Genomic DNA, 15,577 nt, shown 5'->3' with positions numbered 1-15,577 from the left:
TCACGTTATGGAGCTACTTATGTCTCTTTCAAATATATATTGTGCAACTTCCAATAACTTAAGCAAATAGTACGACGACAAAACCTGGAATAAACAGAAACAAGACCGCTCACTACAGACTATCCATTGATTGTTAATCACATCGAACATCTCCCGTACTATACGCTACTGCTAGTTTCCACATGGACACGTTCCTGGAAAGCGATTGAAATCATAGCGCTTGCTGTATCGGAGTCGGCCACGAGCTTGGCGTGATATTCTCGAACGCCAAGGATGAGGCGTGGTCCCAACACGGACATCTGCACCATCTGGAAGATTTGAGCGAAACCAAGATAAATCTGAGCGCCCAGGGAATATACGTTCTATAGAATTGATGAATCATTAACGCACGTAGAAGTCGGTGACAGATCAGCATACCCCGAGCGTTGGAGAGACTAAAGCGATCTCAAAGCAAGAAATAGCCAAAAAACTAGCACGTGCATGACTTCAGCGGAACAAGAGAACCATATTCACATTATGAGCTCACCTTGCAAAGTAACTAACGTGAGTTTGCATTAACACCGTGAAACAGTCCCCTATAATACCTCCTGCTGAGTGTCTTCGCAGTTCACGGAAGTGCTTCACAGCAATCCAGACTGCGAGACACATTACAAGGACCTCCCATACAACGTCAAGTATCCAAGTCGTGAGACTCAGAAAGTTAAAATCGCTCCCAGAGTCGATGTTACACAGATAGGTGCTGGAGAGAATGTATTCCTCTGGTACATGTCAGTAAGCCTCTTAAGCATTTTTGATATATAATCAAAGCCTACCCCCTGTAAGCTGCGTCGTCGTTATTGCGACTATCACTACATTGGCGATCTTGGTGACCAGAAAGGTGACAACGAGGAATACCAGCACCTTCCTAGATCGCTGATACATGGCATGCAACCGAACGATCATGATGACTTGGATGATATTTCAGTAAAGTCAATATCACGGAGGTGTATAACTCACCACCCAGTGATATTTCTACAACCTCACCCATCCAATTAAGTGTGTTGTATAAGATAAGGCCTGACGAATCCAGTAATATTAGTTATCAGCCTTGGATGATCACAGGCTCGTAAGAGACTCACAACTGTAGGGGTCGTTACATTGAACCAACGAATTGTTCGAGGATCCCACTCACCCCTACATGGTAGTTTAATTGTTGGACAGAAATGGAAGGCACCGGTGTGGAATACTCACTGCATCTGTCGTCCAAATTGTTGGAACGCCGCCTGTATGCCCCTCGTCACAAGAAAAAAATAGAGTCCACGTGGGGAGACATACTTGACATGTTGAGCCTGATTGTGAGAGATAGGTAATGAGCGCAACATCAATGGCTTGGACGTCGAAACGTACATAATAAATCCTATTCCAAGGTATCGTGTCTAGGATAAGTTCGTGTCAGTCAGCTTGCTAACCACGCTTAAAAAAAGGCTACATACAACAAGATAGAGAAAGGTCATCATGGACCACCGTTGCCTCTGTCGTAAATTAGTTGTGGTATTTTCGTATCGTGCTTTGGATGTGGGAGTCCGCTCACCCAGATTAGTTCCACCTATAAAGATGTTGTCAGTGAGATGGCTGCTCCTGTAATGGTGTCGACCTACCTCTTGTCCGAACGTAAGTCCTAGAAGTTTCATAATGTTAGTGGTTTTTTTACACTTGACATTTCTCACCCCAATCGTATGTTACCGCAGCAGAGGCGGCAACTGCGAAACCGCAGCCATGATTAATCGAGTCATCACAGTATCATGCGGCTAGCTCTGAACAAACCTGAAAAATAGCTGCCAATAAGGTTCGCATTAATGACTGGCCACCAACTAGGATCGTTCGAGACTAGGACCATATTGTTAGAGGATGAGAATAAGCGAACGGGGGAACTTGGTGGACGTATAACGATCGCATTCGTGCTTGATATACCACCATTCAGCACTTACATCACCAAAGTGACATTTGAGGGATGATATCTGATTGATCGAAGTAAGTGTTTCAGCTAGAAAGGGAATGTGCATCCAGGGATACTAATCAATGAGATCAAAGTAGCAGTGGTTGATGACATGTAATGCAGTGACTGGGCGCGCGAAATGCCACATTTAAGATCCGAGAACTATTTGTGATTTCGACAACGTGCCAGTGTTTGGGTATAAGTAGTCGAGTGAGTGGTTCGACGTTCAGCGCTGCAGTCTCAGCCCGACGCCATGTAGATCATTGATCTAACACAGGTAACAGCGCCCAAGTCGACCTCGTGACAGTCATTCTTTGTAATTCATCACAACTTGATACCGCAGAGGTGCGGCATCGGCGTTTTCGTGATACGCCGCCCTGGTGTCATTTCGGTTGTGATGCTTTTCAGAGTGTTCACCATATTTTTGCTCGTTGCCCGGCCTTCTTGGCTGTCCGTCGTGCGCATAGCATGCAGCTCTGTGACGAGACCTCCTCGTTACTCGAGGGCAAGGCTGCCGATCGTGTGCGAGAGGTCTTGGAATGAGCGGCTCAGCGCCTATTTTTCTGACGACGCGGGGCTTTGGCCACAATATCGGACGCGTTTTTACATGGGTGTGCTACCCCCACTTGCGCGTATTGTGGGCAACATGACCGAGACAGAAGTGGGTGTATTACCCCCACAGTCTCATGATATGGGCAACATTGCGTCTGGTAATGCGGGTGCCTTACCCCCGCAGCTGGATAGTACGACGATAGAACCTAAGGTGTTGTCACGATTTAGTGCAGGCATGGCACGTGCATAGTATTCAGCGCAATATTCAGCTGGCGGGACGTATTTTGGGAGAGTACAAACAACGTATAACAAGTTTGCGAGTTTTGCTTTAATTTCGGTCGTTTGATTGGATTCGTGCGCAGGACGTTTTTGTTTCATTGGTAGTTGAAAGATCGATGATCGATGAGCCATCGAGGTCTGAGCTTATGTGAGCGTAGATGGCCAAATATGAAAACAAAATTCAGGATTACGACACGAGCAAAAATACACAACCTTTCTTCTAATTCCTGTGCACGTTGACTCGGTTAGTACCGTAAACTGCGACCAAAAGTACATACATGCGTCGTATTCAATTCCCTGTCATGAAACACAATCGACGTTTGTAGCGACGAGGACAGTCGTACAAAGAAAGTGGGAGGTTGTACAAAGAGGGGGAGAAGGGGGCGGTTGTACAAAAGAGGAGGGGTTGTTGTACAAAGTAGCCACTTCTCGATTTCGGCAAGAGTCGTTATGTGATTCAAGCGTGATTGCGTGCATGAAGAATACGATGACTTAAGTCCTGTTACCTGACCACCTGTGTGTCACCTAGCAGTGTATTCATTATGGCCTGAATACAATAACGAAACGTTTCTTACCGATGGGCCTGCCCTTCCGAGTCAACCTTCGAGTTGAGTTGCAGCGCCGAAAGCTTATTTTGACTACCCAAATTAAACAATCCACTTAGTAAGCCACCGCGAACCCATTCCCATCTCATATGTCAGCATTATACAAGCCATATGTCTCTAATCGCAAGACGACCGCTGCTGCCCCAACAGTCACAGAGTTCGACATCTTAAAGGCCTCGCACAAGTAAGAAGCGCCCAGATTTCCAAGTCACCTCTTTCACATCTTCTCGAAGGTTCCTACGAGATGGCGCAGACGATGAAGCCAGTACATCATGGAACGACCGGCTAGCGCAGAAATACTACGAAAGTCTCTACCGCGAATTCGCAATTTGCGATCTCAAGCATTACAGGTCTGGAAACGTATGCCTCTCGCCCCTCTACTGCGTGCGTTTGGTGGGCTGATCATCGATCGTCTAGTTCAGTCTCCGCTGGCGCACGGAAACAGAAGTTCTCTCTGGAACGGGCGAGACGACATGCGCGAACGCTCGCTGTCTCGAACACGCCGCGTCTTCTACTTCACTTACGACTCTTGAGCTACCATTTACATATGAAGAGCACGGTCAAAGGAAAGAAGCTCTCGTGAAAGTCGTTCTGTGTTCGAAGTGCGTGCGCAAGATCATGTGGAAGAGGAAACACGAAAAGAGAAGCGAAGACGAGGGAGTGGAGGCTAAGACGGGCGAAAGTGATAAAGTTAAGATGGATGAAGATAGAAGGGCACCAAAGTCCAGAAGCCGCACGAAGGATGTCGAGCTTGATGGCATCGATGATGAGCAGCATCGCACCCGACGAAGACGAAGCTCACGTTCGCGGTCTCCGCGAGCTCACAAACGGAATCGGGACGCCTCACCAACCCTATTACCAACGAGGAACAGCGGTAGCTAACCCTAGTCTTACTTACTACATACCAAGGTTTCAGAAGTCTCGTGCTTCTCAAGATGTACATTAGATTGCATTGTGTAGCATGCAGATGCACTCAAATGTGCAAATGTGTACGTCTTCACCTGCTCGAGCTAGTTTGGCTAATTCACTACGAAGTCTTGCTCGCGTACTTTTCTTAGGTCCAATGGAACTTGAGCTGTCACGTTGTCCCCAGCTGGTGGTCGTACTACCGGAACTTGTAGCCCGTTCATCTTCCAGTAGATCTCCTTGACGTGTCCATTTCTATCTGTCGATGCAGGCAGCGCGAAATGTATTCGTGGGATGAGCGTCGTGAGGACTTGTTCTGTAATAACTTAGTTCATCTCTGCATGAGGAAAGGACAAGAAAGCGCACTGATTTCCATCTCCGCAAACTTGAAGCCGCTACATCAATAACATCAATGGCTATATGCACGCATTACAAAACGATACATTACGCACATGCAAGCACGGCCGCCTCCGAGGAACGTCATCCTGCGTTGACCACGGCTTTCAGCTCTTCTGTAACATTACAGGTTTTCTGTCACCTACATCAAACCATACACACCAGGATATTTGATGCCATTCTTGACCCCCAGACTCACACCGTTCGTAGGGTTACCTTCACCATCTCCAAGGTGAAGGCGCTCCCCAGAAGGTGACAACCATCGTTCTGGACGCCATTCCGAGGCATCCTCGCCCCAGATCTCCTTGTTGTGATTCGAAGCCAAGATAGAAATTATAAGCGTCGTATTTTCTGGAACATGGATCGAAGAAATCATTTCGCCAGATGCAGACTTGATTGGCTGGTGCAATGGAAGAACGGAAGCCTGACGAGCACTAAAATGCAGCCGAAACGAAAATGTTCGGTGAGTGTTTCAGGTGGTGTTGCAAGATAAACTTACGTTCGACTGAGAAGAGAAGTCGGTGGATACACTCGAAGTGTTTCACGGACTATGGCATCTAGATAAGGCAGCCCCATAAGCTTGTCATAGGGTAATTCTACGTCTTCCCAAGGGCTAGACAGGCCCTGCGCATCCGCATAGTCTCGTTTAGCCTTGCGGACTGCGCTTCGTAGTCGTGCCTGAACGTCCTGCTTTTGGGCCAGGATCCAAAAAATGCGGCATATGGCAGTGGCAGTGGTCTCGAAGCCCGCGAAGATGATCGTGCTAAAAGGATACTGAGTCTAGGATTCACGCTGGCAGGGTATGTAAATAACGCCCACTTCATTTGGCCCAGCAATTCCGAGTCTGTCAATCGATCGTCACTGGAAGAAGACGCATTGGCTTGCACTGGCAGTAGCCATTTCATTAGTAGAACGTTTACGTGTGTGAAAAGAAGGTAACTGACGCATGATACTCATTATATCTTTACCTTGCATGCGATTCCCCGCGATTCCGACGAAGCCTTCATTCTCTAAGGCTGCTCTCTTCTCGGTGAAAATCTTCTTGCTGGTGGTGTCCATCACGTTTACCACATGACGAAGATCTTTCAATGCGTCACCCGGCACCCAATCCATCATCTTGTTCCTCCAATACAAGGAAAATCGTCGCACAATCATTGGAATAAATGGACGGAGGAAGATTAGACGAAGTGTGGATGGTCTGTCAGGATTAGTTTCAGGAGTGTTTGCGGGGACAAACAAATCACACACGCAAGTGTCCTGATGGCTTCCAAGTATTCGTTTCCTTTTGTCGCATCCAGTGCATTGAATGAGTGTCCGAGCGCTGCTTGACATATGTATTCCAATGCCCCTCTCGACAACCACGGAAGTAAGTTAATCTCCACGACCGCTGCAAATAGATAGGTGAACAAACGATATTCGAACGAAATTTACGCAACTTACAGCCATCAGCTGGAATTTGTGCATTCAAAATTGTGTGTAGTTGATCAGCGATAGGCTGGATTACAGGGAGCAAACCACGCATATTTGCGAGAGAAAATACTGGATTTAGCATCTTACGCTGCTTCCTGTGTTGTTCGCCTTTGAAATAGGATGATATACACACGCTTTGTTAAGTAAGACTTCTGTATACTCACCAAGAGTAGCTATAAGGCCTTCGCCAAAGATGAGTCGATTACTCCTATCAGGCGGTGTTATCAGCTTACACGGCGTAAGCACTTGTCAGACTCACATGATGAACATATCGGTCTCCTCGTAGACATTTTGCTCTTTCACAATGATGTGATGCAAAGCAAGTGGATCTGATATGTACAGTTGCTCTTGCTAGATAATTTCGGGTAAAGTGGACATAAGACATCCGAAATGAGGGTGCTCACGCCAAGAAGGGCGTAAATCTTGACTACCCCGCCGTATTTCTGAACCAAATCAAGGTTATACCGCAGACCATCTTGGAATATACGGTGATAATTGCCTGACACATCTTAAGATTAATGCGTGGTATCGCCATAGAAGCGTATCTACCTTTGAGCCAATGCTCTTTCTTTGGTCCGAGGATGTGAGTGAGAGGAGAGTTTAGAGCACGAAGACGTTTAATGAGCCTCCATATAATGAAAGCGAAGATGCTCGACCCGCAGACTCTCAGAAGAGGCATGAGAGGACGAAGGAGGATTAAGGTCATCGACCAAAAAAGGCTGAGCAATGGCCATCAGACGCTGATGACAACAAGCTAACTTAATGTGAGAAGGGGATTAGCGCCGCCTCAGACTGGCCGCACTCGACCGACATGAACTCGGTGCGAGTCTCCCGCGATTCACAATGACTTTCAAGTTGTACTTCAATGACTGAGAGGCTACCAATTTTTTTTCTACAACCAGTATGTGATTTTTCGTTTTGATCGCCCGGTTGTATGTAGGACGCCTAGGACGAAGCCGCGGAGTTTGAATGGAAGTAGACGCATGCTGCGAAACTACTTCTTAACTATATTAGGTGCTTAGTATTAATAAACTACCATGCGTGCGTTTACCCGGCCGCTGGCCGTATCTCACGAGGTTCTCGGTTTGATCATCAGAATGAAAACAAATCTTTCTTTCCGTGCCTTCAGGCTGCTGCGCGCTCCCTTCGTTGACCACCGCCAGCACCATCATACCAACACAATACCTGTTCACCATTGTCAAGGCTGTTCTATGCGATGTCAGCCTCTCCAATTGATATAGCAGCTTTGATTGGCTTTGGTTGTGAGGCAGTCTTGTATGGTAAGGACTCCACAAGTTCCAATGTTTTTCAGTGAATACTCACTGGCGAGCGCTCACGTACAGGCAGTTACTGCATTCTTTTCATCGTTTCGTGGATCGTCTTGAGTCAAAAACGACCTTCGCCAAACCTTAGTAGCCCTGTTGTTTTTGCCAACTGTTTGCTCTTTTTCTGCTGCACTGCCCATTTTGCACTCGAATTCAATCATTTTTATACAACTCTTGTGGGTTTCCCTATCAAATCGTTAGAAAATACATATATCCTCATACCAATTTTCTCGATAGGAGTCAACAGGAGTCGATGGGTTTTCCGCGGAGACTCCTGGTCTTATAGGCGCAGATTTCCTTATCTCGTTCACGGATCTCGTCGGTGACCTAGTTCTCGTCTACCGCTGCTGGATGCTTTGGGATAGGAACTACTATGTAGTCATACTTCCCCTTCTTACTGCCTTCGGTGGCTTCGGTACGTCCTCCTGCTTCGATTAATCAACAAGTCAGTGACAAATTCGAATAGCTTGTATAATGGAGGTACTCCACCTTGTCATTACGATGGACCCCACCTCACCTGCCCCTCCCCCCGCTACGGTGGGGTTGGGGCTCGCAGGATATATCCTACCCCTTGCCACCAATTTCGTCGTCACCTCTCTCATAGTCTACCGCATCTGGACCTCCTCTCGTGTCGTGAAAGAATCGCCTATAGTCATCGGCCAAGGCGCCTCCCATCGCGCGATGATGCTCATCATCGAAAGTGGTGCCCTCTATCTTATAACACAATTCGTGTTCGTCGTACTCTTCTCGATCCAACACCCCTCACAAGGTATCGTGGCGGTGATTGCCACCCAAGTATACGTGAGCACCAAATTTGTCCTTTTATAATTTCCGCTCATTGCTTACTTACGCATCCATTTTAGGGCATCGCACCTACCCTCATTATTATTCGGGTTAGCTTAGGAATTTCATCAGAGCATACCACCAAGGCAATAACGTCCACTCGTATTGAATGGATCGCGCGCCGTGGGGGCGACACAGGCACTTCGGATACCCAATTCACTGTTGAACACAGCATGGTCGAAACCGATATGGATATTCGGATGAAAGACTTCGATCTCACCCGTATGAAGGGTCACGAGGAGATTGAGATTGCAGAGGTCGATATGGGACCTGCTAGCCATTACGAAAGCGCTTCGCCTGTATAACACCTTGACACATGTACCGAAGGTATCTTGAACCTTGTTGTAGTGGTATGGTGGTGTATTTGGACATACACACACCAGAAATTAATTATGAGACTGACGTATCTAGCTAATAGAAATATCAATTTGGCATTACAAAAAGCATCGCACATGACCCCACTCCCCTTATTCGAACGGCGTGCTTGGGTGTTCTAGCATGTACTGCCGCAATACTGTCCAGTCCCTACACCTGTGAACCGAACCCACCCCGTTCGCAGTGTGGTACAACTTCCCATCGTCCGGAGATATTTGGGGAATATCCACTTCCAGTGTGGTATCAGCGTGACACAGCAATGCCTGCCGTAAATATCGCAAGCAGTGCTGGATATGCTCTGCAGCATGCGTGCGATTCACCACATAGCCGACGCGGATGATATCTAGGCAGTGGAATTGATGATAGAGGGAGACTAGGAATGTGCGGTTATTCGGGCCTAGAGCGACAAACCCGTCTGAGGGGAAAAGCGTGCCCCAGTCATCATCGTCGTATAATGAAAAGTGACCTTCGCCGCTCTCGAGTTCGAGACCGACGGATGGCAGCTCTAGTGGCAGCTGGGAGGGGTGGTCGTCACCCACATACGCTGTAAACGAGATGGTCGGGTCAATTTCAGGCCTGAAATGGTAAAAGCGCAGTTGACGTACTGTGAACGTGAGGGGTCTGGGGGAGGAGCTCGTTGAGAACAGAAACGGTGTGTAATGTAAAGATCACATTGACTATCGTGACCAGCACAAGAACGGAAATGCAAGCGGAGACGACATTAGAGGGGTCCCGCAAAGACCACCTCGATACTGGAGAAGTATGTGGAAGACGTCCGAGTCGCAAGTAAGACATTATGACTTTAGATGGTAGAAACAGTTCATATCCAACGGGCTTCTGTGAACTGATACACATATAGCCGCATCGTGCGGTGCCGAGAACGAACTGCTGTGCCGTTCATTGCTATATCTGACGGACATGCGTTATCTTGAATTCCCAGATCGAACTGATCCGGTGGACTTGGATAGTGCAGAGCAGTGCCATAACGATACTAGGTGCACGAGACAACGCTAACTCCCAGGATGAACGTTCACCCAGATAAAGTATCCCAAGTTAAGATTAAATCTCACCTAGGAGTATCTTACAATATGTCCTGATAAGTATGCTATCAGTTATCCTAGCAGAGCCCAATCGTGAATTTCCGTGTGAAATGAATGCAGTAATCTCTGCGGCGCGGGTGCTGTAACTCGGAGATGCTGTGTGGCACATGTTCAGTTAGACTGGCGTTAATCAATCATGGCGACTCCCGGGAAGGCACGGCCCATCAGATGGATCATGGCGCAATGGCAGTATGTCGGCACACTTTTTGTAAGCCGTGAGCACAATAACTTTTTTAACTCAAGGTTTCGGAATAAAATAAGACACAGACCAACTTCTCAGCCGCATAAATACCCCGTCCATTTATTCAGTCCCAAACCTGTCACTTGGCCAGCGCTAGGTAAGCCCGAGAAATACAACACACATCTGATGACTGACAGACGATACACGCGATTGTCACAGCAGCGAGATTGCAACATTCAATCAGATGAGCAACAAAGAATATACCCCGCTCACACAAAGAACCGAAGAGGAGGAAGAGGAACAAAGTGAAATCTCGCTTGAAGCGGATGGAGTGTGTACCCCAAGCACAAAACGGTCCAACTCGCCATGGTACATCGGTATTGCCTTGGTTGCATTCCTTGCGATCAACGGGCTTTGCTTGATGATCATGACCAACCGGTTCCGAGCTGCATCAATGGCACTGAAGCCACTGCTCGACTCCACGGATACCCGGCATCTGCCTCGCCCCGATCAATACGATGGGCTATGACCAGTTTTAATAATACACGGGGTCTAGATGTGGAACGGAGTAGACTCACACAGGGCTGCCTTTGGAAGTGGGATGAATATCAGAGAATCTGTTTAGTGCACAATAAGATAATATGTATTAGCCAGTGATTGGCTCGATGACCTATAGTACGGAACCTTACAATGTGATGGTCTTGCGATAGCATGAATGACTATCTCAGAACACCTGCCGAAGCAGTCGAGCTTCCAATATATCGAGCGCACTACCTACGCGCTGGCACCGCTTCATCGTCGAAGCGCAGCTAATATGGAGCTCGGAGCAGATTTACGAAGTCCCTTGGAAGAAGTTTTCAATGGCAACCGAGCCCAATTTCTCAAAGTTGCAAAGGCTCCACGTCCACGAGTCATGGGTTCTGCTATAAGATCAGCTTGGTTGTGGAAGAAGTTTCCATCAAGATCGTAGGCCATACCTCTCGCAACCGTCATCATGATGTACTCCAACATTCTCTCTCTGATCTGCACTATATGGATACTTCTTATTCCGTGTGCTGCCCGTGTTATCGTTAGAGACACAGGTCAGTACTGTTTTATGGCTCAGATGAATACCGGTAACCTGTATAATGAACTTGCCCCTGATATAGAAGGTGATGATCTCTTGCAGCTAGATGTGAACGTTGCAATAGCAGTGTCAGGAACGTATTCGGTGCTAACCGTCCACGACAAGATCGTTGCAAATAGAGGCAAAAAGTTATTGCTCGTTGCTCACTGCTTGAACTGACCACTCACAGTTCGAGCTGTTCTAAATGCGGCGGAGGCCCGGTCGACGCCAGCCAACAGCGCCTTGTGGCAACTAAATGTCCACGAGAAAGTATTGCCCAGCCGAGGTAAACACGATCACTCGACTTGTCCTTAAACAAGCTACTATTTCTGCTTCACCACAGCTCGTGCAATAGATCATAGGGCAAACGAACCACAACAGACATTCGCTGGAAGTCTTCGGCAACCTACTATTCACGAAGGCGTAGCTTCTTGGCAACGTAAGTCAGTGTAGTTGGTTGGTTGACCAGTGCTCACCAAGACGTTAGCGGTTTTTAAACGCACTGGAAGTGCTGTTGGAGGATTTTTATTTGAGTACGCCGTTCATGACAAGATCGTCGATTCTTAAAGCAGTGATGATTGAGCACGAGTCTTGCGTGCCTTGCGCGATAAACAATGAAAGAAGCATTTATTCCAGGAGGGCACTGAATCGAGGGATTGAAAAGTATTATTTGAACATTCCCACACCTGGTTCTCGTAGAAAAATTGTTCAATGAGGATGGCATCCAACTAGCGAGATCCAACCACTTACACTTCTATCCACACTGCCCCAAATACGAACCGCGGGAATAAATGAAGTACACAAGACTGGCGGGGTTAGCCTGTAGAAAATGACAACAACATTCATCGTAACCCCCGCCACCCTCGACTGCTGATATATATTCTAGTGCACAAGATCCGAATCGAGGTCCACCCGTACAGGAGAAACGACCTGAATATGAACCGTGCCATTCTGCGACTATGGTTTGGCCTAGTTGAACCATCGCTAAATCCATAACTAAGGACACCTACCCATGTCAGAGTAAGTCGATCGTGTTCCAAGAATAAACCGGAAAGGCAGATAGGCGAAAATCGAGCACGACAGACGGTAAGGATGTAAGGACGAGTCGAAATGGCGGGTGCATGACAATAATCAGAAGGCTTGCATATAAAGTGGGTGGGTGAGTCGGGGTCGTAAATATTTTCCGCACGAGCGATGGCTCGTTGATTGAAGTCCAAGATGTGCACATAAAAACGATCATGATCGCCGAGCGCTTGCCTTCTTCCGACTTTATAGTTGAGTTCCCAAGGATGAACATAGCGAGGAAGAGCATAGGCTATTTTGCTGCCAAACACGCTGATTTGGCAGCTTGGATGATGCCGAAAGCAGCACGTATACTGGGGTCCCCACTCCGTCCAGGGAACTTCGACAGGCGTCTCTGAGTGCAAGACTTTTCCTGAGAAGATGACCATATCGATGATTAGAATAACAGGGCATGCGTTTGTGAGAGTCTCCAAAACAATTATTTGTGACTCCGGAGAGGGCACGTAGCCGGGTTCAAGGTCCGGACAAGCTGTTGCACCATAGAACGATGGGGTGGCATGAAATAGGTAGTACGGCGCACGCACGGATTCCTGAAGGCGATACATGACTCGGCGCAGAGGTGAGCCATGTTCTTCTAATGTGTACAAAGTTATTATGCCCTGGGTGTCGATGACAATAAACTTCTGTTCGTCGACTAGATGGAAACCCGCAACATCTTCACGTAAAGGATGCTGCTTATACTGAGCGGCAGGGTTTGAAAAGTAAAGTCAACTTACACTCTTCGCTTGCCCTTTCCTCCAATCTATCACTTGTATAAACAGGTTGGGCCTCACTATTCCTGGTGGATGAGATATCATGCAATAGAAAACAACTATACGATCCCCGCATATCACAGGCTCCTCCGTTAAAGCAGCGCGGTAATGGCCAAATTCCTCAAAAGAATGTTGGCACATCAAAGAAGCATCCAAGGAATCTGGATGTGGCAGCAGGGATGAAGCCGACAGAAAATCCACCGAAAAGATATGGCGATTTTGCTCGGCACCGGTCACGATGCATAGATCAGGAAAGGGGACTACGACCACAAGATCCTGAATAGGATCGACGACGAGCGCTCTCACCAACCTCGGCAACCGATCCTGGAAGAACTGCTCGTGTATGGGGAACGAATGAGAGAGTTTGATATTTGTGTTGCAGTCCCGAATGAAGATATTGCCATTGACCCACATCCACCAAATCCCGCATTTCATGTCGCGTACCTTTAATAAGTGGTTCCCGACACGCACTGTATCTTCGAAAATAGTACTGGCGTGGCAGACAGATGGCCATAAGGTTGCCAATCTCTTGAGTGAGGACATCCTGCTGTCAACATCGATCGAGTCTAGATTTCTTGTCTCGGTAAAGCCCTGAGCATAAAGCTCAAGCTTGTATTGGACGTGGATAGAATTCTGAGCTGCATTCCGTACAATTTTACACGTCTAGCGTTGAACGGAAGTTAGCATAGGATAAACATGTATGATAATCACGGAAAGACCAGACCATTGCACAGCGACAAAGGTCCCTGGGAGTAAGAAAGGATAGAATACGCCATATCAGCTCTGTCGGAAGCGACAAGAATTCAATTGCAACCGTCGTCATCATGCTGTTGATACAAACGATCGTTGGTGCGATGCGGCCGCTAGCGTGCCGCCAGGTTTCACAGTCCGTTAGGACTCCGCTTGATATGATTACATAATGGACCGCATACCAAAATTAGAAAGTACAAAGTATTGATTGACCCAAGTTTAACTAATCATTCCGCCCTCCATTGAGCACTTGTACCCAACATTAGTACTACAGCTTTCTCAAATCATGGCCTCTTTGGATCTTCCGTTCTTGGTCTTCACAATCATTGCAACAACTGACTAGCAAACCTAGACATCAACACTGGTTTCGTGTTCATGGTGAGCTGGACACAGCCTGACTCGGAGGATGCTGGCAGTGTATCACACCTTGGTCTTGACTACTCTTGTGGCAGGGGTTTCATCTCTCGAGTCAGATGGCATCATTATTAATGCCGTCACCTTTTGCTCACACTGCTCGGTCCGTTAGCTCCTTTCATCACCTGCTAATCTGTCAGGACACCGAGGAACATAGTTTCTGCACGCGCTAGGGCCTCTTCACCTGCGCATGGCTTACTATCCCCTGACAACCGCGATTGAGGCGTTTCATCAAGCCCTAGTCAGAACGCTGAGCCTTCATACCGATGCTCCCGAGCGCTATTTCTGTCAGTCGGCTCCGTGCGATAGGTACAGAATGAATTTTGTAAAATCTGTGGCGGAGGCTGTCGGATTGCCTCGTTCTATGAAAAGGTGACGTTGATGCCTCTCGTAACAGGTTTTGTTCACAACTCACTGCCTGTTCCGTTCATGAGAGTGATCATTGCTTCGGCATGAACAGTGCTTTCACCGTAGAATTGACCCGATATGACTCGTACTGGTTGTCAACGGGGCCTCTCGCACTGTGCTTGCCAAGCAAAGTCATTCGTATAAATGGCTTGAAGACTTCAACCATTTAGATCCTCACAGTCCTTTAATCTTAACTTCATCCACACAAACACATATCTTTAGCCTAATTTCATTACTATTATGTTGACTTCTTTTACTCGCTTCACAGTCGCTCTTGCTCTCACATTCTCTGTTTTCGGTGCTGCTATTCCAGTAACGACAGTGACCACCGATACCACCGCTACTTCTTCTGCCCGGGCTACCCCTGTTGGTGCTCTGTGGAAGAACAACGTTCATGAGAGGGTCACTGCAGCACCTGCACAAACAGCCATTGCAGAAGGTGATCTCTCAAACATGTCTAGTCGGAATCTTTTACTAACAGTCTCATCAGGCAGACTTGCTCCTTCCCGGCGGTCCGGTGAGCTCTGGGAGGGGATCGAGCACGAAGAGGTAGCACGAGACGGAGGGGTACCCTCTCGCAGATCTGGCGAGCTCTGGCGCGGACTTGAACATGTGGAGGTTTCCACTTCCCCTGAGGCTTGAGGTCAGTTCCTGTATGTGCCTTAAACCCTGGTTTTGGTCCTGATACACCACATCCAGTTATATTGCGTCATTTAGATATCAGTACTCTATCGGCCATGAGCGCTGAGCGAGGATCCCCGCGTTCCGGCTGTGTACGCGGGCATACACAGCAAGCGCTGCGAGCGTACTCCATAACTCACACTCCGCTACTTTATCACTTCGATGGTTACTTACTTTATACCAATAAGTTATTTGTGACACATATATATGTATCTGTATTATGTAAGTTGAAAATTATATTTGTCCCGATATCTCGTATAACTATCAAGTGAATCGGACCGCAGATCGATATCGATGTTGAAAACATAAACTCGAAGGAGGTTACATAACGATATTGGCGGAGCGCTGGCGGATGAATTATTCATTCCCCTATACTT

The 15,577-nt window shown here is 47.4% G+C and overlaps 10 protein-coding genes across 10 annotated transcripts; 6 read left to right on the top strand and 4 right to left on the bottom strand.

The window, feature by feature from the left end:
* Positions 1 to 158: 158 nt before the first annotated feature.
* On the bottom strand, positions 159 to 1,876 carry HD556DRAFT_1307019 (uncharacterized protein; the record flags this gene model as incomplete). The annotated part of the gene is made up of 14 exons (XM_041299989.1): positions 159 to 362; positions 418 to 484; positions 527 to 758; positions 813 to 947; positions 997 to 1,056; positions 1,119 to 1,120; positions 1,172 to 1,173; positions 1,231 to 1,262; positions 1,315 to 1,328; positions 1,387 to 1,415; positions 1,571 to 1,585; positions 1,638 to 1,657; positions 1,707 to 1,739; positions 1,804 to 1,876. 14 exons carry the CDS (start codon positions 1,874 to 1,876, stop codon positions 159 to 161), a joined length of 918 nt encoding a protein of 305 aa, XP_041161782.1.
* A 496-nt stretch (positions 1,877 to 2,372) lies between these two features.
* HD556DRAFT_1307018 (uncharacterized protein) lies at positions 2,373 to 2,777 on the top strand (the record flags this gene model as incomplete). The annotated part of the gene is made up of 1 exon (XM_041299988.1): positions 2,373 to 2,777. One exon carries the CDS (start codon positions 2,373 to 2,375, stop codon positions 2,775 to 2,777), a length of 405 nt encoding a protein of 134 aa, XP_041161781.1.
* A 723-nt stretch (positions 2,778 to 3,500) lies between these two features.
* Positions 3,501 to 4,293, top strand: HD556DRAFT_1431377 (folate-sensitive fragile site protein Fra10Ac1-domain-containing protein; the record flags this gene model as incomplete). The annotated part of the gene is made up of 3 exons (XM_041305008.1): positions 3,501 to 3,595; positions 3,645 to 3,771; positions 3,829 to 4,293. The coding sequence occupies 3 exons, from the start codon at positions 3,501 to 3,503 to the stop codon at positions 4,291 to 4,293; spliced, it is 687 nt and encodes a 228-aa protein (XP_041161780.1).
* Positions 4,294 to 4,430: 137 nt separating this feature from the next.
* Positions 4,431 to 6,862, bottom strand: HD556DRAFT_1431376 (cytochrome P450; the record flags this gene model as incomplete). The annotated part of the gene is made up of 13 exons (XM_041305007.1): positions 4,431 to 4,633; positions 4,684 to 4,712; positions 4,770 to 4,802; positions 4,860 to 5,147; positions 5,213 to 5,476; positions 5,533 to 5,599; positions 5,658 to 5,911; positions 5,962 to 6,100; positions 6,154 to 6,291; positions 6,348 to 6,391; positions 6,443 to 6,534; positions 6,588 to 6,682; positions 6,733 to 6,862. 13 exons carry the CDS (start codon positions 6,860 to 6,862, stop codon positions 4,431 to 4,433), a joined length of 1,776 nt encoding a protein of 591 aa, XP_041161779.1.
* A 537-nt stretch (positions 6,863 to 7,399) lies between these two features.
* On the top strand, positions 7,400 to 8,656 carry HD556DRAFT_1441555 (uncharacterized protein; the record flags this gene model as incomplete). Its single annotated transcript, XM_041306325.1, has 5 exons — positions 7,400 to 7,463; positions 7,527 to 7,684; positions 7,746 to 7,923; positions 7,975 to 8,309; positions 8,372 to 8,656. 5 exons carry the CDS (start codon positions 7,400 to 7,402, stop codon positions 8,654 to 8,656), a joined length of 1,020 nt encoding a protein of 339 aa, XP_041161778.1.
* A 162-nt stretch (positions 8,657 to 8,818) lies between these two features.
* On the bottom strand, positions 8,819 to 9,521 carry HD556DRAFT_1431375 (uncharacterized protein; the record flags this gene model as incomplete). The annotated part of the gene is made up of 2 exons (XM_041305006.1): positions 8,819 to 9,270; positions 9,332 to 9,521. 2 exons carry the CDS (start codon positions 9,519 to 9,521, stop codon positions 8,819 to 8,821), a joined length of 642 nt encoding a protein of 213 aa, XP_041161777.1.
* Positions 9,522 to 9,962: 441 nt separating this feature from the next.
* On the top strand, positions 9,963 to 10,536 carry HD556DRAFT_1441553 (uncharacterized protein; the record flags this gene model as incomplete). Its single annotated transcript, XM_041306324.1, has 3 exons — positions 9,963 to 10,034; positions 10,107 to 10,164; positions 10,205 to 10,536. 3 exons carry the CDS (start codon positions 9,963 to 9,965, stop codon positions 10,534 to 10,536), a joined length of 462 nt encoding a protein of 153 aa, XP_041161776.1.
* A 465-nt stretch (positions 10,537 to 11,001) lies between these two features.
* HD556DRAFT_1307013 (uncharacterized protein) lies at positions 11,002 to 11,679 on the top strand (the record flags this gene model as incomplete). The annotated part of the gene is made up of 4 exons (XM_041299987.1): positions 11,002 to 11,261; positions 11,303 to 11,398; positions 11,475 to 11,551; positions 11,582 to 11,679. The coding sequence occupies 4 exons, from the start codon at positions 11,002 to 11,004 to the stop codon at positions 11,677 to 11,679; spliced, it is 531 nt and encodes a 176-aa protein (XP_041161775.1).
* Positions 11,680 to 11,994: 315 nt separating this feature from the next.
* On the bottom strand, positions 11,995 to 13,793 carry HD556DRAFT_1526304 (uncharacterized protein; the record flags this gene model as incomplete). Its single annotated transcript, XM_041309303.1, has 4 exons — positions 13,672 to 13,793; positions 12,912 to 13,610; positions 12,123 to 12,866; positions 11,995 to 12,069 (listed from the first exon to the last, which is right to left on the bottom strand). The coding sequence occupies exons 1-4, from the start codon at positions 13,771 to 13,773 to the stop codon at positions 11,995 to 11,997; spliced, it is 1,620 nt and encodes a 539-aa protein (XP_041161774.1). The 5' UTR covers positions 13,774 to 13,793.
* Positions 13,794 to 14,759: 966 nt separating this feature from the next.
* On the top strand, positions 14,760 to 15,161 carry HD556DRAFT_1441551 (uncharacterized protein; the record flags this gene model as incomplete). The annotated part of the gene is made up of 2 exons (XM_041306323.1): positions 14,760 to 14,958; positions 15,010 to 15,161. The coding sequence occupies 2 exons, from the start codon at positions 14,760 to 14,762 to the stop codon at positions 15,159 to 15,161; spliced, it is 351 nt and encodes a 116-aa protein (XP_041161773.1).
* Positions 15,162 to 15,577: the final 416 nt, after the last annotated feature.

This window comes from Suillus plorans (assembly GCF_016647745.1).
Source record: "Suillus plorans strain S12 chromosome Unknown HD556scaffold_19, whole genome shotgun sequence".
Classification (NCBI taxonomy): domain Eukaryota; kingdom Fungi; phylum Basidiomycota; class Agaricomycetes; order Boletales; family Suillaceae; genus Suillus; species Suillus plorans.
Note: the sequence above shows the minus strand (reverse complement) of the source record. Positions and strands in the feature narration are given on the sequence as shown.